General features: G+C 45.2%; 1 protein-coding gene across 2 annotated transcripts in view; it reads left to right on the forward strand.

The window, feature by feature from the left end:
• The window catches only part of SCTR (secretin receptor), a 112,528-nt gene that overhangs the window by 65,978 nt on the left and 21,835 nt on the right, over positions 1–24,715 (forward strand). For both annotated transcript variants that reach the window (XM_037001082.2, XM_073241329.1), the window contains exon 4: positions 20,507–20,610. In XM_037001082.2, the coding sequence (XP_036856977.2) occupies positions 20,507–20,610 (104 nt within the window). The remainder of the gene's footprint in view (positions 1–20,506; positions 20,611–24,715) is intronic.

Consider the following 24,715-nt stretch of genomic DNA (forward strand, 5'->3'; position numbering starts at 1 on the left):
AGCCCGCGCAGTTCTACAACCAATAGGTTTAAAACACACTCTATATTGTAACCAATGGGAAACATTGTAACCTTTTTAGGGACCGCGCCAGTTGCCTGACTGCTTCAATTGTTATCTCTTGCTTACCCATGCAGGACTACATGATTTATCACGGGTTACATCCCCAGGCATTCCCAGGCTGTTGCCCACTTCTAGTTATCTAACTTAGGGCAGGTGCATTTCTCAGAAGCCTCGGGTACTTTACACAAAAACTGGGTGGCTCTTGCTCTAGGCAGTCAGGTTAAGTGTCATTAGTTCTTTTTCCTGACTCTTGATACTCTCTGCACTCCTTTAGATTTCCCCCCTTTTCTTGATCAGACTAAGGAATCTTCCGCAGTGGTATCTAGGGCCTGATATCTTTGGCGAAGGACCAGGAGCTGGACGGTGTCAAACCTCTCCTGCACAAACCTAAGCAGCCTGTTTATTATACACGGGCCGATTGAAAGCAATAACAGCAGGATAACCAGTGGCCCCGCAACGGCCGAGAAGAGGGTAGCAAACCATGGCTTGTGCTTGAACCAAGACTCAAACCAGCCTTCACTGCTTTCATATTCCTTACGCCGCCTGTCAAGATCTTTTTTTAGTTTGGCTAAGGAATCTCTGACTGCACCTGTCTTATCCACATAGAAACAGTATTCTTCTTTTAGGGCTGTGCATAGCCCACCTTCCTTTAAGAACAAGAGGTCCAGGCCCCTTTGGTTTTGTAGGACCATCTCTGACAAGGAGGTGAGGGATTGCTCCAGGTCTGATATTGACTGCCGGAGTTGTTCTAGGTCCCTGTCGACTGCCAGCCTCAGGGCTGTGAGCCCTTTTTCCCGAGTTACAAGGGCTGCGATCCCAGTGCCTGCCCCTGCTATCCCCAGGGAGAAGAGGGTCCCAATGGTCAGGGCGGTAACAACCTCTCTTTTGCTCCACTGGGGGCTCAGCCTGTCTTCCCAATAAGAAAGGAGAGATTCATGAGAATGATACATTAGGCAAAGTCGAATGGCCACCAGCACACAAAACTCATTGAACACAGAGGTGGATAGGGCCAGAGTGAGGCCTGTCTTTGAGCAGAGCCACCAGCCCGAGGAGGGTATAATCCACTTGTCCTGCTCCCACGTGGTGTTATTATAGGAGGAGCATAACTGGCTCTGGGCCGCTGGGACTGTGCCTACACAGGTACCAGCGACTGAAACCTGAGTGATCGTAAGTCCCCACGGTTTCCCGTCCCAGTAAGTGGGATGGGAGTTGCTGATAGTGTAGGAGCCATTTATCCCGATTGCCTCATAGAACGGGGGTGAACCTGTGTAGCATAGCCAACAGGGATCGGTGAGGGAGGGAGTGGTATGGTTAAGAGTCTCTACTACTGCCTGCACCATTTCCCACATGGGATTATCTAACCCGGAGGGAGCGTCCTGGGCTCCTGACTCAAGAGGTCGATGGACCCGGTCCTCTTATAGGTTCTGGGGCAAGCGTTCTGGTCGACATTTTCTCATCCTTTTGACCCAGGCCCTTGTTCTGATTTGAAGGTTTCTGGGGAGTCTTAACCTGGTTGGGACCCACGGCGGCATTGGGAGCTGGCGTGGGAGCTGACACGGTTAATTTAATGGTGAAGGTTGAACCTTCTTCCTCATGTCCCCAAGATTTATAGTACTTTATCCCCCATGTTAGCCCGTTTATCCAACGTGATACCTCAGTCTTTTTGCCCATCTCGATGAACTGAATTTGTACCCAATCCTGGTCCCGGTCACAAGCTTTGCCCCTAGGCACATGACGTGGGATGCCCTGGTTGACATAAGAAAATTTGACAGCATCCCCTTTTGTAACTGGCCATTTCTGACCCCCATCGTTCGAGGTTACACAGTCTAATCTGGCACACCAAAAGGGTCCCCACCCACATGACTCTCCTTTACCTGCTTCTGGGCAAGCATAAAATCCCTGGGCGCTAGCCGGAGGGACGTAGGTCCCCAGCCCCCAAAGGGTCCGGTAACCTTGGTTGATCCATCGAAGGCAGAAAAACAGGTCAGGCCACCAGGTTCCGAGTAGCACCCTGTGTTCTGTGGTACTGATGACCTCCCCAGTTGCGCCATTGACCAACATCCAGGTCAGGCCCCATGGTTGGGAGGTGCTGGTCACAGATGTGGTTCCCTTGAAGGTCCATACTAAGGCACTTATCAGCAGGATCCCCTTCATCTTCAGCTTAGGTGTAATTTCAGGGGATGCACAGGATGCTGCTGCACCTTCCACTCCTCCTTGCGGGCCCCTGGATCCTTATGAGTCAGGACCTTCCGAACGTGGGTGTGGTACACCCATGGAGCGATACCATCAACCTTGAGAGCAGTGGGGGTGGTAAACAATACAACATAAGGTCCCTTCCACCTGGGCTTGAGAGTCCTCACTTGGTGTCGTTTGACCCATACTGTATCCCCTGGGACTATGCCATGTTCTGGGCTCGGAATTTTCCCGCCCTCGTAATATGCTCTGATCAGGGGCCAGATTTCCTGCTGCACTTTAGCAAGAGCCTGCAACACATTCAGATAGTCAGGGGCCGGGTCCTCTGCACCGGGAAGCTGAACTCGCCGAATTATGTGTGGAGGAGCCCCGTACATTATCTCAAATGGAGTTAAACCATGTACATAGGGGGAGTTCCGAGCGCGGAAGATGGCTAAGGGAAGGAGGGTCACCCAGGCCCCACCAGTCTCCAATACCAATTTAGAAAGGGTCTCCTTCAGGGTCCAATTCATTCTTTCTACCTGCCCAGAGCTTTGGGGGTTATAAGTACAATGTAACTTCCAATCTACTCCCAAAGCTAGGGCTAGTCCTTTCAGGATTTTGCTAACGAAAGCCGGGCCATTATTGGAACCTATGGCTTCAGGGACCCCATATCTGGAGATGATTTCCTCAATTAATCTTTTTGCTATTACCTGGCTAGTCTCATGCTTGGTTGAAAAAGCCTCTACCCACCCAGAGAAGGTATCTACCATAACTAGCAAATACTTATATCCATACTTCCCTGGTTTTACTTCGGTGAAGTCTATTTCCCAATTCGTCCCTGGAGCCCTCCCTCTTTCCCGGGTACCTGCCGGGTGCAGCCCTCTTGGGGCTGGTCTTAGCATTGCACAGCTACTGCATTCCTTCGTGATCTGATGAGCTGCCTCATTCTGGTGGGGAAACACCAACTGCGCAGACTGGAAAAGGCTGAGCAGCTTTTTCCAGCCTAGATGGGTGGACCTATGCAGATTAGCAAGCATGTACTGTCCTAATACTTCTGACAGGATCAATCTACCTTCTTGGTCTCTACTCCAATTTCCATTTCCCTCCCCAGACACTTCTCCCGATACTTGTTTTCCTAATCCACTCAAGATCCTGGGGGGAATACTCAAGTTTGGGTGGCAGGGCGGGCAGTTCAGGTATGGGTATTTCAAGGGCTGCAAGTACAAGGGAGTCCGAGAGGGCTGCCCTCTTAGCTTCCACATCGGCATGGTTGTTGCCGATGGCCTCAGGTGTCTTCTTTGATTGGTGGCCCAGTACATGTATAACTGCTACCGCTTTGGGTTTTTCGATAGCAGCTAGTAGTCTTTGGACTTCTTGCAGATTCCTCAGTCCCTTCCCTTCCGCGGAATGGAATCCTCTTTCTCAGTAGATGGCACGGTGGACATGGACAGTGCCAAAGGCATACCTGCTATCTGTGTAGATGTTGATCCGCTTGCCTTCTGCCCTTTCCAGGGCCTCAGCGAGAGCAATAAGTTCCGCCTTCTGTGCTGAGGTGCCAGGGGGCAGAGCTGTGCTCCAGACAACTTCCCCTTTGTGGGTTACTACTGCTGCCCCTGCTCTCCTGACCCCCTCCTGCACAAAGCTGCTCCCGTCCGTATACCAATTTAGCTCACAGTTTGGTAACGGTGTGTCTTTCAGGTCTGCTCACACCTGGATAATTTCGGAAAGGATGTCTCTACAATCGTGGATGGGGGTTTACAGATCTGGGCCCGGCAGAAGGGTGGCAGTATTTAGGGTCACCAGGTCAGAGAAGGCAATTCGTGGAGAATCTAGTAGGAGCCCTTGGTAGTGGGTGAGTCTTGCATTCATCATCCATTTTCCTGGAGGATGCCTGAGGATCCCCTCTACAGTATGTGGGGCCGTTACCCTCAGGTTCTCGCCAAAAGTTAGCTTATCTGCCTCTTTTACTAGTAGAGCAATGGCTGCTAAGATACGCAGACAAGGTGGCCAACCGGAGACCACTGGGTCTAGCCGCTTGGACAAATAGGCCACAGGTCTTTTCCACGGGCCCAGCTGCTGAGCCAGGACTCCTTTTCTTTCATCAACAAACAGGATGAAGGGTTTTTCTGGGTCTGGCAGAGATAGGGCGGGGGCTCGGAGGAGGGCTTCTTTTAGTCTATCAAAGGCCTCCTGTTGTTCCTCATCCCATTGCCAGCCTGGCCCTTCTCTGGTCGCCTCATACAGCGGTCGGGCTATTTCTGCGTACCCTGGGATCCAGAGCCTGCAGAACCTGGCTGAGCCAAGGAATTCCCTCACTCCCCGGGGTGAGGAAGGGACGGGGATAGTGAGGATAGTTTGTTTCATGGCCTGCATTAGCCATCTGGCTCCATTAGATATTTTGTACCTCAGGTAGACCACTGACCTCTGACAGATGTGGGCTTTCTTGGCTCTGGCTCGATATCCCAGTTCGCCTAGTTCAGCCAGCAAGTTCCCCGTGGCTTCTTTGCACTCCTCACGGGTTTCTGTGGCCAACAACAGGTCATCCACATACTGCAACAGTGTCACGCGGTGGTGGTTCCTGCGAAAGGGCTCTAGATCCTGGCTTAGGGCTTCATTGAATAAGGTGGGAGAGTTCTTGAAGCCCTGTGGCAGTCTAGTCCAGGTAAGCTGCCCTTTTCTTCCTCCCCCTGGCTCCTGCCACTCAAAGGCAAACAAAGGCTGACTAACTTCAGAGAGTGGGATACTGAAGAAGGCATCTTTCAGGTCCAGAGTAGTATACCACACATGTGAGGGTGGCAGGTGGCTGAGTAGGGTGTAAGGGTTGGGCACTGTCAAGTGGATGTCTTCTACCCTCTCATTGACCTTTTGCAAGTCCTGCACCGGTCTGTAATCTCCACTGCCAGGCTTCCTTACTGGAAGCAGGGGCATATTCCATGCAGATTGGCAGGTTTTAAGGATTCCTGTCTCCAACAGTCTGTGGACATGGGGTGCTATCCCCTTCCTAGCCTCTTCCGGCATCGGATACTGCCGGACCCGGATGGGTAGGGCCGTGGCTTTGAGTTGAACAATGACCGGGGGTAGATGTTTGGCAAGACCAATTCCTCCAGTTTCGGCCCATGCGGAAGGGAACCCCTGCAACCAAGAGTCCATTTCTCTCGGGCCCTCCTTTGCTAGATCTGCCTGAAACAGGCGATATTCATCGGCCAGGGACAGAGTCAACACATGCACCAGTCGTAGGGGCTGCCCTCCTTTGTCCATGATCTTTATCCCTTCGGGTTCAAAATGGATACATGCCCCGACTTTGGTTAGTAAGTATCTGCCTAACAACAGTGCGGGGCTCTCAGGTACGACCAGAAATGAGTGAGAGACCTGATGCCTTCCTAGGTCCACTTTTCTGTTAGTGGTCCTGGCACATCTCTTGGACCCTGTCGCTCCCTGGACTATACTTGTGCGTCCTGGGTTCAGGGGATCATGGGCCTGGTTGAGAACTGAATATTGTGCCCCAGCACCTACCATGAACCCAATGGGAGTCCCCTCCATGCACAGGATTACCCAGGACTCGGGGAGGGGTGCCGAGCCCCGTCCCCATCAATTCTCCTCTCCTAGGTGCAGGGTCTTAATGGGGTTCCCTCCTCCTTGTTCCCTCCTTTTGGGGCACTCTCTCTTCCAATGTCCATATCTCTTACACAGGGCGCATTGATCTCATCCTAGTCGGGATTGGTGAGATCCCGTTCCTCAAGGTGGTCCAGGGCTTTCCTTCACCCCGGCCAGGAATATCCTGGCCATCTCCTCCCTCTGCTTCTTGTTCTCCCTCTTCTGAAATTCTCTGTCTTCTTTCCTATTTTTCTCCTGCATTACCCATTTCTCTTTCTTCAGCATTTCCTCTCTATCTTCCGGAGTTTCCCTAGCATTGAAGACCTTCTCTGCTTGCTGCAGCATTTCCCTAATGGAGATCTCCCTCAGGTCCTCCTGCTTGTGGAGTTTCCTCCGGATATCGGGGGCTGCCTGGTTGATGAATGAGAGGACTACAGCTGATCTATGTTCCTCTGCTTCTGGGTTTATGGGGGTATATTCCCTGTAAGCGTCAAACAGCCTTTCCAGATACGCAGCTGGGCTTTCCATTTCCCCCTGAACAATAGTTTTTACCTTAGCCAGGTTAGTGGGCCGTCTGGCGGCCACCTGGAGACCGGTCATCAGAGTCTGGCAGTAGACCCGGAGACACTCCCTACCTTCTGCAGTCCCGAAGTCCCAATCCGGGCGCGTAAGTGGGAATGCCTCATTGATGATGGGCTGAAGGGTAGTGGGTCTTCCATTCTCTCCGAGGACATTTTTCCTGGCCTCATTGAGGATGCGCTCTCGTTCTTCCGTCGTGAAGAGGGTGCAGAGCAATTGCTGGCAGTTGTCCCATGTGGGACGATGGGTAAACATAATGGACTCCACCAGACCTATAAGACACTTGGGGTCCTCTGAGAAGGGATGGTTCTGAGCCCTCCAATTATAGAGGTCACTTGATGAAAAGGGCCAGTACTGATATTGTTGAGCTATGCCTGCATCAATGGCATGCACAGGCAGAACCGGCACTGCTCCTTCTGAGGTGGAGGAGGGAGCCTCCCCTTCTTGTTCCCTGGTCCCCCGAGGCCTTAGCTGCATTCCTCCCACTCTTCCTGGCCTCCTGCCCTCTCTTGTTGAAGAGTCTGGAGAAGCTGTGGCCACCTGGTCCCCGCTGGGCTCCCCAACTGCAGCTTCACCCCCTTCCCCCCTTGGAGCCGCATATAGGGGTGGTCATTCAATCGACAGAGGTGGGTAGAGGGGAGAACTGTCAGGGAGAACAGGCGGCGCACTCGGGCACACAGGGTGTCTGGCCCAGAGATCAGAGGGCTTTAATTCTTCCTGAGCGACTAGGACGGGGGTCTTTAGTGGGTCGGTATGAGGTTTCCCCACTAAAAAGGGCCTCAGCCAGGATGGAGGATTCTCGACTAGATTTCCCCAGACCAAGATATTGGGGAGCTGGTCAGGGTGGCCCTCAGGGTCTGGTCGGGAGATAATGGTTTTGACTTTGCTGATAAGGTCCAGGGAAAGAGACCCCTGGATCGGCCAGCCCACTCCAAAGGAAGGCCACTTGGCCGAGCAAAAGGTGTCGAGCTTACCTTTCTTGATGCCAAGGCCCATATTTAAGGCCCGTTCTTTGACTTTCAGGAAATGGGAAAGGATCAGACCCTTAGGAATAGCCTGAGCCTGGCCCATAGTAAAAAATACGAGGAAGACAAAGGCGAAAGATATAGATGCCACTCTAACAAGTTGACTGGTGTATGTGCTTGTGAACGGGTGCCTGTGGTTGCACAGTTTTTCTTCTGCGGGGGACGCGAATTTATCCGGGATTCGCGGCTGTGATCCCCTTATCCTGTCACGGGAGTCTTCTAGCGGCAGGCGCCCTAATGGCTCTTAATTGCCCAACCCGTGCCCGAGGGGAATGATGTAGTGGCAGAAAGGAGGAAGGGAGAGAGCAGGAGAACCTTAGAACGGGGAAACTTAAAATGAGAATCGCAAAAAGAAATACAAACCAAAACCAAAAGACAATATAACAATCAACGATAATACTAAGCACACACACCACATCTGATCGCACTCGCTCAGACCGGTCCTTCTCTCACTCTGGTGCGCACCACACTCACCACTTTCAGGATCCTCAAAAACTCTCGTGATTCTCCCGAAAGGCGTCCACTCGGACTGCCTCAGGGTGACGAGCTCGATTTCTTCCTCCTCGGGCGCCAGGTTCCTGCCGATTGGACTTGCCTTCCTAAGGCTGAGTCACTCAGACCCTAGGGCCAGGATTGGTTACCTGGACTTCACCCAGGGTCGCTAACCTGGGGGCCGGCACCACCAACCCGGACTTCCTCACTCAGAATCACTAACCTGGGACCATACACGGGATGGCGACTCCCGCTTTATAATGGATTTATGCAGACACGAGGGGGCAACCCTCGAATTACACTGCCCCATCCGGACAATTAGACCTTGCCTCCAGCCATCCTTTGTTCTCAGGGAAGCCGCTCGGATCCCGGACGAGCCCCCAAAAGTTAGGGTCCAGGACTCCAGGGTTTCCCCAGAGAACAAGCCACACGGACACGGAGATGTAAATCCAAGCAAAGTCTTTATTCAGCCAGCAAGCTGGGGCCAACAGCACCTCCCCTGACACGCAGACCGAGTCCAAGCTGCCGACCCCGAAGCAACTTTAGGTACTGATTATATAGGATTTTCACAGCCGTTACACCAAAGCCCGCGCAGTTCTACAACCAATAGGTTTAAAACACACTCTATATTGTAACCAATGGGAAACATTGTAACCTTTTTAGGGACCGCGCCAGTTGCCTGACTGCTTCAATTGTTATCTCTTGCTTACCCATGCAGGACTACGTGATTTATCACGGGTTACATCCCCAGGCATTCCCAGGCTGTTGCCCACTTCTAGTTATCTAACTTAGGGCAGGTGCATTTCTCAGAAGCCTCGGGTACTTTACACAAAAACTGGGTGGCTCTTGCTCTAGGCAGTCAGGTTAAGTGTCATTAGTTCTTTTTCCTGACTCTTGATACTCTCTGCACTCTTTTACAAATTAATCAACCCCAAGCCTATTTCTCAACAGTCTCCAATCTTCTGAAGCATAATGAACAAGTTCTTACATGGTGAACAAATTCTTACATAGTGAATAAGTTCTTACATGGTGAACAGTGCAAGGGCAGTCTGATCACAGAAACTTTCGGTTTTGATCACGCATCATGAACTATAAACAATTAAGTCAGATTTTTATACTTGATTTATATGTGAATCCCACATTTCTCCCTTATTATTATTATTATTATTTTAATAAAATGCTGAAGTGGTAGGTAGATGCAAGATAAAGGTAGAAAACATAATTTAGTGCTGTAAGAGGGCAAATGTAAATGATCAGGTCTGTGCCTATAGACTAAGTATTAATCCAAGCTAGACAAGGGCAACAAAACATCCACAGATGCAGAAGATTTCTCTCAAAATGGGAGGGGTGGTAGTGGTGGTGAGGTTCTAAGCCTCACCTCTGTTGATCCCCAATTTCTCTCCTGATGGCCCCCCTGTGACTGTGCCTGTCTTATGTTGTTCCTCCCTTGAGGAATCTTACCCATCTCTGGCTAACCAGTCATCTTCCAGGGCCATACAGGGAAATGTAAAGTTGGTAAGTGAGAGAGAAGAAATATTCTTTGAAAAGGTTAGATTTTACTTCTTTGCAGATTTATGCCCTGTGGCTTCTATGCCAGGCATTTGTCTTGAGGTATCTTTACCACTTGGAAGAATTATGATACTCTGTAATTTCATTATGAGGCACGAATTCTACTAAAGGGTTGTAATTAGGAAGGAAGATGAAAAGCTATAGAAGTAGCAGACGGAAGAAAACATGGGAAGATTGATTATTTCTTTGACGTATCTTCTTGTAGAGTAATATAAGCATGTATAAGTTTTAAACTACTGATTAAATTACGCACACACATTAACATAAGAGGAATACAGCTACATAACAAAAGCAGACCTACAATTACCAGCCGTATCCAGTGAAACCAAGAAAACCAGTTAGGTATCCTAGGCATTTGTGAAAACTTATCAATGGTATGATGGATATTGTCTAACTGAATTTGAATAGTTTGAGAAAAATCAGACAAATTAAAATAACACATTCCTGGGAACTGTTCACATCCCATATGTTCTTTGAACAATAGATAGTCTATAGTTGCACAATTTTGGAGCACTGCAATTTGCACTTCTCCTAATTCTTGGTTGAGTTCCGACAGTATAGATCCAGTCAAATTTGTTGTTTTACTTTATGCACAGGCCAGCTTAGACATCTCCTTCATTCCAGTGGCAAGTCCAGGAACCGGTGGGATGAATGCAGCTACAACTGCAGCAGCGCCGCTCCTGGCTTTTTGAGCTTTAATTGATTAACTCTGGGACTTTTTAGCAGACTTCCCTGGCTTTTTTCTCTTTCCACCCCTTTCATATCTATTTTCCTTCCTAACATTGCCCCTTCAAGTAGTTGGGACTCAAACCATTGGGGTGAGGGGTGACGACTGCTTTGGCTGCTTCCTGTTTGTGAGGGACGGTGAAGTTATTTGGGTCCCTCCACTCGCTGACTGTCGGGATGGTGGAGAGTAGGACAGGAAGGGCACCCAGTTAGGAGTTTTAGTTGCTTACACTCTGTGGAGGCAAGGAGGACTCAGAGTGGCTGTAAGGGTGTCTGTCAAGTGGTCCCATAAAGATGGAGGTGTGGTCATTGGAGGGTACCAGTTGGAATCCTTGTCTTATGACCGTCTGCAGTTTGATTGCTTCTAGGCAAGAAGACACAAATTGAGTTAGGGGGTTAAGAAAACACAGTCCAAATCTGAGGACAAATATTACTACTCTAAAGAAGGGATGAAAGGGCCCAGCCAGGGACACATCCACCCCGCGAGGGATTTAAAGATTTGGCTTAGCCAGGAGTTTTCTGGTGTTTTTTGTTTTTTGGCAAGTTCATTGAAATTATGAGGCTGGGGCACTAGGCTTCTATTCGGCTGATGCCACATTGATTTATCCAGGAAGGAGCCTAGGTTAGGTGCCTTCCCAGTTGTCAGAAAGGAGGTACTGTTAAGAATTAATACATTAGGGGTAGCTGCAATCACTGTGCACTTTCCTCTCCATCCTGCAGGCTGGGTTAAGTTTACATTTTTTTAAAGGTATGATCCATATACACTCTTATGAAGGTTTCACATGAAAAAACAATGTGGTTACTACATATTATCATGTCTCCACCCATACTCCAATGCGGTCACTGTCCACCAGTGTAGTAAGATGCCACAGATCCAATATGTGCCTTCTCTGTGCTACTCTGTTCTCCCCATGATCCCCCACACCATGCTACTAAACATAATACCCTCAATCTCTTTCTCCCTCCCTCCCCACCCACCCTCCCACACCCCTCCCCTTTGGTAACCACTAGTTCATTCTTGCAGTCTCTGAGTCTGCTGCTATTTTGTTCCTTCAGTTTTACTGCATTGTTATGCTCCACAAATGAGAGAAATCATTTGGCATTTGTCTTTTTCCGCCTGGCTTATTTCACTGAGCATAATGTCCTCCAGCTCTATCCATGTTCTTGCAAATGGTAGGATTTGTTTCTTTCTTATGGCTGAATAGTATTCCATTGTGTATATGTACGACCTCTTCTTTATCCATTCATCTACTGATGCACACTTAGGTTGCTTCCATATCTTGGCTGTTGTAAAAAGTGCTGCGATAAACATAGGGGTGCATATGTCTTTTTGAATCTGAGAAGTTGTATTCTTTGTGTAAATTCCAAGGAGTGGGATATCCGGGTCAAATGGTATTTCTATTTTTAGTTGTTTGAGGCACCTCCATATTGCTTTCCACAATGATTGAACTAGCTTACATTCCCACCAGCAGTGTAAGGGGGTTCCCCTTTCTCCACATCCTCGCCAGCATTTGTTGTTCTTAGTCTTTTTGATGCTGGCCATCCTTACTGGTGTGAGGTGATATCTCATTGTGGTTTTAATTTGCATTTGTCTGATGATTAGCAATGTGGAGCATCTTTACATGTTGGCCATCTGAATTTCTTCTTCAGAGAACTGTCTCTTCATATCCTCTGCCCGTATTTTAATAGGGTTATTTGCTTTTTGGGTGTTGAGGCGTGTAAGTTCTTTATATATTGTGGATGTTAACCCCTTGTCAGATATGTCATTTACAGATGTATTCTTCCATACTGTAGGATGCCTTTTTGTTGTTGATGGTGTCCTTTGCCGTACAGAAACTTTTTAGTTTGATGTAGTCCCAGGAGTTTATTTTTGCTTTTGTTTCCCTTGCTTGAGGAGATGCGTTCAGGAAGAAGTAGCTCCTCCTTATATTCAGGAGATGTTTGCCTATGTTGCCTTCTAAGAGTTTTATGGTTTCATGACTTACATTCAAGTCTTTGATCCATTTCGAGTTTACCGTTGTATATTGGGTCAAACAATAATCCAGTTTCATTCTCTTGCATGTAGCTGTCCAGTTTTGCCAACACTAGCTGTTGAAGAGGCTGTCATTTCCATATTGTATATCCATGGCTCCTTTATTGTATATTAATTGGCCATATATGCTTTGGTTTATATGTGGGCTCTCTAGCCTGTTCCATTGGTCTATGCATCTGCTCTTGTGCCAGAACCAAATTGTCTTGATTACTGTGGCTTTGTAGTAGAGTTTGAAGTTGGGAAGCATAATGCCCCCAGGTTTATTCTTACTTCTCAGGATTGCTTTGGCTATTCGAGGTCTTTTGTGGTTCCATATGAATTTTAGAACTATTTGTTGCAGTTTGTTGAAGAATGCTATTGGTATTTTGATAGCAATTGCATTGAATCTATAGATTGCTTTAGGCAGGATGGCCATTTTGACCATATTAATTCTTCCTATTCATGAGCATGGGATGTGTTTCCATTTATTGGTATCTTCTTTAATTTCTCTTAAGAGTGTTTTGTAGTTTACAGGGTATAGGTCTTTCACTTCTTTGGTTAGGTTTATTCCTATTCATTTTATTCTTTTTGATGCAACTGTGAATGGAATTGTTTTCCTGATTTCTCTGCTAGTTCATTGTTAGTCTATAGGAATGCAACAGATTTCTGTGTATTAATCTTGTATCCTGCAACTTTGCTGAATTCAGGTATTAGATATAGTAGTTTTAGAGTGGATTGTTTAGGGGTTTTTTTATGTACAATATCATGTCATCTGCAAATAGGGACAGTTTAACTTCTTCCTTGACAATCTGGATGTCTTTGATTTCTTTGTGTTGTCTGATTGCCGTGGCTACAACCTCCAGTACTATGTTCAATAAAAGTGGGGAGAGTGGGCATTCTTGTCTTGTTCTTGATCTTAAAGGAAAAGCTTTCAGCTTCTCACTGTTAAGTATAATGTTGGCTGTGGGTTTATCATATATGGCCTCTATTTTGTTGAGGTACTTGCCCTCTATACCCATTTTGTTGAGAGATTTTATCATGAATGAATGTTGAATTTTGTCAAATGCTTTTTCAGCATCTATGGAGATGAATATGTGGTTTTCGTCCTTCTTTTTGTTGATGTGGTGGATGAGGTTGATGGATTTTCAAATGTTGTACCATCCTTGCATCCCTGGAATAAATCCTACTTGTTCATGATGGATGACCTTTTTGATGTATTTTTGAATTCAGTTTGCTAATATTTTGTTGAGTATTTTTGCATCTATTTCATCAGGAGTATTGGTCTGTAATTTTCATTTTGTGGTATCTTTGCCTGGTTTTGGTATTAGAGTGATGCTGGCCTCATAGAATGAGTTTTGAAGTATTCCCTCTTCTTATTCTCTTTGGAAAACTTTAAGGGGAATGGGTATTAGGTCTTCACTAAATGTTTGATAAAATTCAGTGGTAAAGCCATCTGGTCCAGGTGATTTGTTCTTAGGTACGTTTTTGATTACCAGTTCAATTTCATTGCTGGTAATTGGTCTGTTTAGATTTTCTGTTTCTTCCTTGGTCATCCTTGGAAGGTTGTATTTTTCTAGAAAGTTGCCCATTTCTTCTCGGTTATCTAGTTTGTTAGCATATAATTTTTCACAGTATTCTCTAATAATTCTTTGTATTTCTGTGGTGTCTGTAGTGATTTTTCCTTTCTCATTTCTGATTCTGTTTATGTATGTAGACTCTCTTTTTTTCTTGATAAGTCTGGCTAGGGGTTTATCTATTTTGTTTATTTTCTCGAAGAACCTGCTCTTGCTTTCATTGATTCTTTCTGTTGTTTTATTCTTCTCAATTTTATTTATTTCTGCTCTTATCTTTATTATGTCTCTCCTTTTACTGACTTTGGGCCTCATTTGTTGTTCTTTTTCTACTTTCATTAATTGTGAGTTTAGACTGCTTATATGGGATTGTTCGTCTTTTCTGAGGTAGGCCTGTATTGCAATATACTTTCCTTATAGCACAGCCTTGGCTGCGTCGCACAGATTTTGTGGTATTGAATTATTGTCATTTGTCTCCATATATTGCTTGATCTCTGTTTTTATTTGGTCATTGATCCACTGGTTGTTTAGGAACATGTTGTGAAGCCTCCATGTGTTTGTGGGTTTTTTCATTTTCTTTGCATAATTTATTTCTTGTTTCATACCTTTGTGGTCTGAGGAACTGGTTGGTACAATTTCAATCTTTTTGAATACACTGAGGCTCTTTTTGTGGCCTAGTATATGATCTATTCTTAAAAATGTTCCATGTGCACTTGAGAAGAATGTGTATTCTTCTGCTTTTGAGTGCAGAGTTCTGTAGATGTCTGTTAGGTCCATCTGTTCTAATGTGTTGTTCAGTGCCTCTGTCTTCTTTCTTATTTTCTGTCTGGTTGATCTGTCCTTCAGAGTGAGTGGAATATTGAAGTGTCCTAGAATGAATGCATTGCATTCTATTTCCCCTTTCAATTCAGTTAGTATTTGTTTCACATACGTAGGTCCTCCTACGTGTTGGGAGCATAAACATTTATAATGGTTATATCTTCTTGTTGGATTGACCCCTTTATCATTATGTAATGTTCTTCTTTGTCTCTTGTGACTTTCTTTGTTTTGAAGTCTATTTTGTCTGATACAAGTACTGCAACACCTGCTTTTTTCTCTCTCTTAGTTGCATGAAATATCTTTTTCCATCCCTTCACTTTTAGTTTGTGTGTATCTTTGGGTTTAAAGTGAGTCTCTTGTAGGCCACATATAGATGGATCTTGTTTTTTTATCATTCAGTGACTCTGTCTTTTGATTGGTGCATTCAGTCAATTTACATTTAGGGTGATTATCGATAGGTATGTATTTATTCTCATTGTAGACTTTAGATTTGTAGTTATCAAAGGTTCAAGGTTAATTTCCTTACTATCTAAAAGTCTAACTTAACTCATTTACTAGGCTGTTACAAACATAGTCTGAAGGTTCTTTTCTTTTTCTCCTTCTTTTTCTTCCTCCTCCATTCTTTACATATTAGGTATCATATTTTGTACTCTTTGTCTATCCCTTGATTGACTTTGGGGATAGTTAATTTAATTTTGTATTTACTTATTAATTAGCTGTTCTACTTTCTTTACTGTGGTTTTATTGCGTCTGGTGACAGCTATTAAATCTTAGGAACACTTCCCTCTATAGCAGTCCCTCCAAAATAGGCTGTAGAGATGGTTTGTGGGAGGTAAATTCTCTCAGCTTTTGCTTATCTGGAAATTGTTTAATCCCTCATTCAAATTTAAATGATAATCTTGCCAGATGAAGTAATCTTGGTTCCAGGCCCTTCTGCTTCATTGCATTAAATACATCATGCCACTACCTTCTGGCCTGTAAGGTTTCTGCTGAGAAATCTGATGTTAGCCTGATGGGCTTTCCTTTGTATGTGATCTTATTTCTCTCTCTGGCTGCTTTTAATCACCTGTCCTTATCCTTGATCTTTGCCAATTTTATTACTATGTGTCTTGGTGTTGTCTTCCTTGGGTCCCTTGTGTTAGGAGATTTGTGGATCTCCATGGCCTGAGAGACTATCTCCTTCCCCAGATTGGGGAAGTTTTCAGCAATTACACAAAGGAAGAATAGTCTTGTTCCTGCTGGCATGGCTCTAGTGGACCATCCCTGTAGCCTAGCATTTTCATGTGAAGTTAGGAGGCTATTCTGCTTGTCTAAAGTAGAGGGATCGCATGGTCTCCCAGAGTTAAAAGTAGTGGATTGTATGCCTGCCAGGAAAGGAACTAGTAAAATGAGGGTTAATAGTAATGATGGCATGTTTAAGGCCATTTTTTTAAAGATTTAAACTTAATAGGGGCAGAAATAACCTTGGTAATAACCAGTGTTTTCAATTGGTCCTGTTACAAGGAAAGGAGTTTCTTATTGGACTTATGCAAATAAAAGTATTGCCATAAAATAAGAAAATAGTCACTGAGAGTTTCTAAATTCTGGAGGGATCTGGTAGAGAGAGAAAGATAAATGTTATAAGTTTGCTTATAAAGGTATAGTTTACTAAACTGTTGTAAGCTAGCTTAAGAGAAAAAGTTTAAAATAGGGTTTTGTTTAAGAGATTAACAATATTTGAAACAAAATGTTATGGAAATTAAAATTATCCTCTTTACTCAGTTTTAGGTATTTTCACTTTGCTTGAATCTAGGTTTTTCACTAGTTCTGTAATAAAACAGCAATTATAAATGATAAAAGACTTAGAAATGGCTATGGTTAACACAACTGACAAGAAAACTTGGTTATTTCTGTAACATAACAGTTTAATAATCTAAAGTTTAGCATCATTCATTTGACAGTGGTTCCCAAGTAAATTGCATCTTAAATGTATAAGCCAAATTAGCCAAATTTTTCCCCAATGAGGAGAAAAAATTCCTCTGACATATTCCAGGGGCCCTCTGGAAAATATCAGAGTTAAGTAGAGGTAAAAGCACCTTTTTGAATTTGGTTTTAGGAAGTTGTCAAAAGAAAAATTTTAAGGCACTTTCTTAAATAAGATTATAAGTTGTTAAATAAACTATTTAGTTACTCATTAACCAAAGTGACAATAAAGAATTTTAAAGGCAGATACAGAGGGTCACATAGTTGTTAGCAAAACATAGCTTTTAATATTAAGATTTTTGTCTTTTTGAGTATGCAAACATATTACTGAGACATTAAGTACAAGAATAAGCTGTTATAAACTGTTATACTATCATGTCTTTATGCACAGTAGGAAGAGGTTTCTTCCCACAGAGCATTTTTATTATTATAATTTCCATTTGGGCCTACTGAGCAAACAGCAGTTCAATGGGAAACTGTATCAGACAAGTGAAGGCTGCTAGTAAACTTACAAGCCTCTTTAATAACCTTTATGCTCAGCTAAGGTCAGTTTTAAGCTGATTGGGGCAGAAGTAAAGTAGGGAGAGGAGCAAAGAGAGGATTGTATCAAGTATTCCTGGTTGCCCATCCAGGAAGGAATAAATGGGTTAGAGAGCCCAGCGTCCCAGGGTCTGTCCTGGAGGTCTCAGCATCCCAAGACCTGAAAAGGCAGGCCTGTTTTCAGATGTCTCCGATAATAGGGAAGAGGACAGAAGTCCTGTCGTGGCTTCCTAGCTTAGGGCTGAGGAGGAATAAGCAAGCGAGAGAAAGGCTTATGAGAGAACAGTGGAGGTGCAAGTGCAGAGGAAATGGGAGAATAGGATTCTAGGATAGGGATTTTTCAGGGAAACTTCCATCTCTATATTTGCTGAGTTTCAATTGGTTAAGGTTTTGGCAGTAACTAAAGGTGCCAGGGTAGAGGTGGAAGAAAGGAAGAGAGGCGGCTTTTAACTGAGCTCTTAGAGTCACATAAAGGGAGTGGTCTGGCCAGGCAAGCCTCCTGGAGATCTGGGAGCCTCATCAGGGGACACTAGGAGGTTAAGGTCCCTGGGGAGCATCTCTGGTTGCCTGGGCTGAGGGAGGCAGCTGTGAGGGGAAAAAAATGCTCTGCTGAGAAAGAGGTTTTGGCCCTAAGTTATGTGCTCTTGCAGGCTGCAGGCTAGACCAGAGAGGTGAGTTCTCAGTGGGAGGTCAGAGTTAAGTGGGAACTGCAGATCCCAGAGTAAAAGTCTGTTTCCTTCTAAATGGGAAATAGAGAAAATAGAGCAGACATGACGATAGAAAGAACTTAGTGCAAAAGAGACAAAGGGTCATAGAATAAAGGCGAGTGAGAAGGCTTTTAGCTCTTGCAGGGAGCTGTTGGAGAAGAGGAGAATAAAGGGAGAAATCTCCTGGCTGCTCTGGGTGACATTCCCCAGGACCCAATCGTGACCTGCCTCCTAGGGAGGGGTTCCCCGCAAGGCAGACACATGTGGGTGCTGCCTCCAGCCCAGTCTAGTGGACATCTCATGGCCAAGGAGATCATGAGATGGGGGTCCCTGGGGTTTGCCCCAATTAGCTGACCAGCAGATAACACAAAAAGCTTGGAGGAAGAAAGAAAAGAAATGCAGCGAGTAGGAGAAATCTGAGAATAAAGAAAAGGAAGTCTCTGTGTGGACATATTAAACCCTAAGTGGGGACTTGCTGCAGGATGGGAAGTGGGTGTTTTACAGTGTGTCTCCGTTGCGTGGACATTGTCTTGTGGTAGGCGGGGTGCCTAATACAATCTTCCCGGTCCACGACCAACTTATCTTGTCACTGGAGTCTTACGGCGAGCACCCTGTGGACTTTACTGCTCGACCCATGCCCAGAGTGCTGCTGTTTTAGCCCGCGAGAGACAGAGAAGGAAGGGAAGGATTCTAAGAGAAGAGGTAGATAGTGAGTGAGGGAGGGCCTCCAGCCAGGGGGCGAGGCACGCGTGGCTCACCGGGGGTGGAAACCCATAGGACTCAAGGAGTCACACAGCACCAAATATGTTGGTGATGATGCTGAGTTTCTTGTTTGCAGAGTCAAAGAATGAACTTAGCAAACAGGCAAGGTTGGAGAGCCAGGGAGAGGCTTTTATTTAGAGATACAGTGAGAGAGTAGAGCTCCTGGCTCATGCCAGGAGGGGACGAGAGAGTCCATCCGCAGTGGTGCGTTGTCTAGGGGTTTTATTTATAGGTAGTTGAGAGACAAAGAGCTTGGGATGCAGACCCGCCAAATGGTCTCTAAATGTTTATCTTTGAAGAGACACTAAGTTTCTTAACAGTTTTCTAGACTATTTTTCAGAGTTAACATAAGAAATTTACTGCTTTGATTCTTTCCCAGAATAGCAGTTTCTTGGTTCGGGAGCATATCAATCAAGGCTGCTTGTCTTGCTCTCAAGGTGGGCTGAGTTATTGTCTGTTCGTTAAAAGTAAGTTAAGAATCTTACTTCTTAAATTCTTGGGTGTTAAAATGCAATCTTACCTTTAAGATGAAATCCTTCCTGTCCTTCACTATGTTGTTTACGCCTGGGCCTGCCTGCTCTATTAATTGCCCAGGTTATATATGACTTGATTAGGGCTGGAGGAGGAAAAGCAGCATCTGGGCAAAGTTAAAGATAAATTGGGCTTTTAGCCGCTAAAGTAAATTTTACAATAGCCTCATTTCATTGACACAAACAAGACACGGCCTATGCTGAGGCATTTTCTTATCTGCGAGATGTTCAAACATTCCAGGCCAAGTTACTCCTGGCTTTTTAGTTTTAACTAATCTTCACTGAAGAATGCTTATATTCCTAGTTTGATATTTTACTTTAGAGAATTAATGTGACTCTGTCTTTGCTTAATTGTTTAATACGAAGTTTTGGTAGGGCTTTTTCCAGAGGCCCTCCCTTCTCTGACTTCACCCATGGTCCCTGTCTCAGTGAGAGAGATCGGTTCTGCTTACTGGGGATGGAAATCCTTCCGAGGTGTGGCACCAAATATGTTGGGGGAGTGTTGTGTATTTTCCTCGGTCCTTGTTCCTACCAACAAAGAATTGAAGAGCAGAGACACAGCAGTGAAGCAGAGTAAAGCTTTATTTAAAGCTACTTAAAGTGAGAAAAAGTGCAGCAGGCATCCTCAGCAAGGAGAGGTGCCCTGAAAGGTTGGAGAGAAAGAGTTTAAGATTAAAAGGTTACACACTTAGAAAGTGTGGGTGACCTCAGAGAGAGGAGCACCAGGGCTACTTTCTTAAGTGCTACATTCAGCCTCTCTAATCATCTGTGATGCTGCAATCCTTGAAAAAGTAATGCTGTCCTGGCAGCATGCAGGTTTATTATTATTCTTTGGTGAGCACCCAGGTGGTCGGGAGCAGCCCCGCCGATTTGAGAAAACCCTCAAAAGCCAGAAGTAGCACCTCAGCAAGCAGGAGTGGAGGGCAGGGAAGGGAAGTCCCTCCCGTAGCACCAAGGGACTTTGATGGGACATGGAAGTGTGGGATGTGGGTAGTGAGGTGGTGAGGGGTTCCCTGGGAGGAAGACAAGAGGTGTCAGGAGGCTGGGAGGGGGCATTCATACAGGGTTTGTAGGTCGGGGTACTGTCTCACGTGCACACGTGCACGCACACGCACACACACACACATGAACACACACACACATCTGGGTCTTGGCCCCTTCTATGGCCATCTGGCTGTAATACCTTTCCCATCACTTTTCCTGACTGACTCTTACATAATCTCCAGGGATCAGCTGGGCCAATTGGGAGCTGATTATATTGTCCAGAGAAAGGCTGCTGGGGACAGGGTAAGAGCAACACCAGGCTGCCCCTATGGTACCCAGGAGACCTGGCCATTGGTCCCCAGTCCCCACTACTCACGGGCAGGATGCTTGACACCCACAGGTAACATGTTTCGAAACTGCACACAGCATGGCTGGTCGGAAACCTTCCCCAGGCCTGACGTGGCCTGTGGGGTCAACGTGAATGACTCGTCCAATGAGAAGCGGGTAAGCCTGTTGCCCCTCCCTTGCTTGAGTGGGGCCTGCAGGGTGAGAAGTCCCTGGGAGAGGACAAAATGGAGCCAGCCCAGGCCAAGGTCAGGTGACCTGGGAGCTACCTCTCCCACCCTCTGTCCCCTCCTCATCACCTGGGCTTCGGTGGCCTGCATCCCTGCCCTGGCCCATCAACCCAGAGATGATGGTCATGAAGAACTGCCACATGCCACCATGATGCTGGGGGGATTTAGCCACGAGACAGAAAGAAAAATGACGTGGTGGCTTAATAGCCAGAGCCAGGCTGGTGAGTCTGAACCCTGACTGCTGACCTTGGTGGGGGTGGGGAGGACTTAGCTTTTCTTCATCAGGGAAATGGGGTTAATAATAGTTCTGACCTTATAGGTGTGTTAAGAGAACCAAACAGTTAATCCATGGAGGTGTGAGAAGAGTGCCTGGCCAGAGAAAGTGCTCAGTAAATGGATGCTTTCTAAGGAGTCTCAGGCTCTGAGAGGCAGGAGCTCCCGGCAGGCTGCAGGGCAGGACTGGTTTGGGAGAGCACACTGTGAGCTGTGAGCTGAGCTTCTCTGGGTGCCTCCAGCAGCCCTCCCCAAGTAGCCGTCAGTTTCTGAGAGCCCTGCTGTCCTGACTGTTCCTGACTGATTCGCGTGCACACTTCAGGATTGCTCCCGCCCATCAACTCCAGAAAGCCCTTTTTGCCTGTCTGCCAGGAAGGGTTTCCGTTAATATGCTGCGTTGGTCTTCAGCTATTACCAGTCATATTATAATAATCATCAGCACATGCCATCTGCCTCCCTCTCTCTCACTAAAATATGAACTCCTCAAAGGCTTTGATTCATTCAACAAACATTTATTGAGCACCTGCTGTGGGTCTGGCATAAGTCTAGGTGTGGGATACAGCAGTGACAAATCAGAAAGAGTCTTATTCATTTCCAGTCCCCAGTGCCCAGCAAATTGCCTGGCACCCCTCTGGGTGCCTCATAAATGTTTGTAGTTGTACTGAACATTTACCATGTACTGGCTGGTTAATGCATAACTACATTAAACCCTCAAAAAAGGTTCACTATAAGTTCACTATTTTCTCCATTTTTTAGTTGAGGAAACTGAGGCTCAGAGGGGTTAAGGAACATGCTTAGAAAGTCGTGGAGGCAGAATTTCAACCTATTCTTATGACAGGTGCCAGGATGGAAGTTCAAAAGGATGCTTTGGGCTGCAATTAACAGAAATTTCCAACTGGCTTAATAAGCAAATGTGGCTCACGTAACTGGGGGTGCAGACAACAGGCTCTTTAGTGAAGCAGCACATAGAAGCCACCGAGGACCAGGTTCTTTCTGTCTCTCCTCCTGCCATGCTGGCAGCTTCCTCCGGAAGCTAACACCTTTTCCATTGTAAGATGACTGCCATTGGCAACTGCAGTCCAGACTTCCTCCTCATGTCTGCTTGTCCACAGGGAGAGACAGCCTGACTCCCTAAGAGACAGAAAGCTTTTCTATCCAACCCCAGCAGCCTGTCTTCACATCTCATTGACCCAAAGTGACTGAGCCTGCCCATGCTGGGCTGTCCCTGACAGAGGAGTGGGATATGAGATTGGCGTAGGCCAGTGGTTCTCAAACTTATTGGCCATGGCCATGGGATACTTTTATACTCTTAAGAATTATTGAGGATCCAAAAAAGCTTCTATTTTTGTGAGTTATAGCTATTGAAACCATACAGGAGAACTGTTGGCTGGCATAGACTAATCAGCTAGGGGAGAAGGGAGCCCTGGACCTTAGCTGTGATATTCATGGTAGGGCTGAAAGTAAAATCCCAAAACAAGGAAATGAAATTTAACAGAGATAAATGTTAGTTCGAACTTAACTCAGAAATTGTCCAAAAACAGTGGAAAGGAGACCCACCTTGGCTTTAGCTCATGCACAAAAAAAAAATCTTAAAATTAAAGTCCCTAAGATTAGAAGGGTTTCCAGACTATATGATCCACTGGTCCACAAACTGGCGCAAACTTTGTTTTCAATTCTGAGATTTGACTCACTCTATTTCTTATCGCTTAAATGCCTTTTTCTTCTTTTAATCAAGTGATAGTGAAAGTATGTATTTGTGGCTTGTCTATTTCAACTTCCTCACTTGGCACACACCACTCTATTATTGCCAAATGTCAATAGTGGACACAGATTAACAGAAAGACCAGGCAGAGCTGCCACTTGGGTCAATAAAATGGGGTTTGCTTACCTAGAGCAGAGTTGTTAAACTACAGCCCTTGGGCTGAATCTGTCTCACTACCTGCTTTTGCAAATAAAGCTTTACTGAAATACAGTTATGCCCATTTGCACTACAAGGGGAGAGTTGGTTAGTTACAAAAGAGACCAAAAGGCATTCAAAGGCTAAAGTATTTTAGCCTTTGTCTGCCCATTTTTGGAGAAAGTCCGCTGACCTTGATCTAGAGGATAGAGAAGGAAGGTAGCCTAGGGAGGATACATAGCAGAGAGAGAGGCAACCTGATGGGGACAGAGAGCAGTGAGGCTTTGGGACTCCAAACCCTCTGGTGGGTAGTGCACAATTGCAGATGTCAAAGCCTGGAGCACTGAGGTCATATGAGTCCTCATCAGCGGGGTGGGGCAGCTCAAAGCCACATGGCAGTCATTCTACCACAGGTCACCTCCTGCTGTCGGGAAATCTGTGGTCCCTCTGAGTCAAATGTCTGGTAACTGCCCCCCACCAAAAATTCACACATTGTTATGTCTTCCTCTTCTACATGTCAGTCATCCTAATACTCTTCTTCTCCAAGATTGTTTCCCTCAGGGTGTAACGTACCCAGTTTTTGCTTGCAGTCTTATGATAACACAATCACTGTCCTCCAGAAATGTTCCAGTGTATTAATGTGCCTCTTAAAAATAACATGCCCATAGCTGGACAAGCCCCCCAAACATTCCCATGCTACCTCCTGCTCCACTCCAGTAATGTAATGAGAATAGGCCTGTTTGTTTTAGCAGCTACCTCCTACCTCTTCCTTCATATTGCAGTCTCTGGCCCTTTGGCTTATGTTCATGACTGATTGGGGTCATGAACAGAGGTGGAGGAAATTTAATAGCCACTGAGTGTCTTCTGAGTGCCAGGCATTGTATAGATACTCTACCTGATACCTTATTTGTTTTTCCAACAAGCCTGCAAGGTAGATATTATCCCCATTTTGCAGATGAGGAATCTGAGGCTCAGAGAAGTTACGTAATTTGCCCAAGGTCACACAGCTGGTGAGTAACAGTCCTGGGCTTGGAACCCTTGTTTCTCGGCTGTGAAGCCTGTGTTCTTCCTCTGCAGTATACTTCCTTAACACCACGGAGCTTAGGTCAGCAGACCTCAAGGTTGTTTTCTTATGAACAACTGTCCGATTTCTCCAATTCTATACTTGTGTCTGTTTTATTTTTTAAATTATCCTTTTCTTCTGTCTCTAAAATGCGACTTACCCACTGAAGAAAAATGGAAAGTGTAGAAAAAATACAAATGAAAATAACAACTCTATTCACAAACTTACCATCCAAGGTTACCCATATTAAAATATAACACAGTTTTGTTTTCTATGCATGTATGAGATTAAACCACATGAAATGGCCCATATTCAATAATTTTTGATCTACAAAAAAGGGTCATTTTATATAATGCTTTTTGAACATACAATGAGAATCACACTGTTCATGTAAACTTTGTATTCTGCCTTTCACTTAATGTTACATTCTTAGCATGTCCTGACATCTTTTAAAACTCTTGGTAAGCAGCATTTTAATGATGGTATAACATTAAAGTAATTTGGTTTTAAATAATTTAGTTAACTATTCTTCTCTTGTTGGATATTTGTGTGTTTTTCATTATAAATAGTTCTGAGATAAACATTTTTATACATAAATTTGCTTTTATATTTCTGATTATTTCATAGAATTAACTCCTATAGGTCAAAAAATGCATATTTCAAAGGTCCTTGATACATGCTACTTTCCAGAGAGAGTGAACCAATTTTTATTCTCACTATATCCTCAGCTGCATAGATATTATTACTGTTAAATATTTGTTAATCTGGCTGATAAAAAATGGTATGGCATTATTATTTTTT

The sequence above is a fragment of the Manis javanica genome, chromosome 7, assembly GCF_040802235.1.
Source record: "Manis javanica isolate MJ-LG chromosome 7, MJ_LKY, whole genome shotgun sequence".
Classification (NCBI taxonomy): Eukaryota; Metazoa; Chordata; class Mammalia; order Pholidota; family Manidae; genus Manis; species Manis javanica.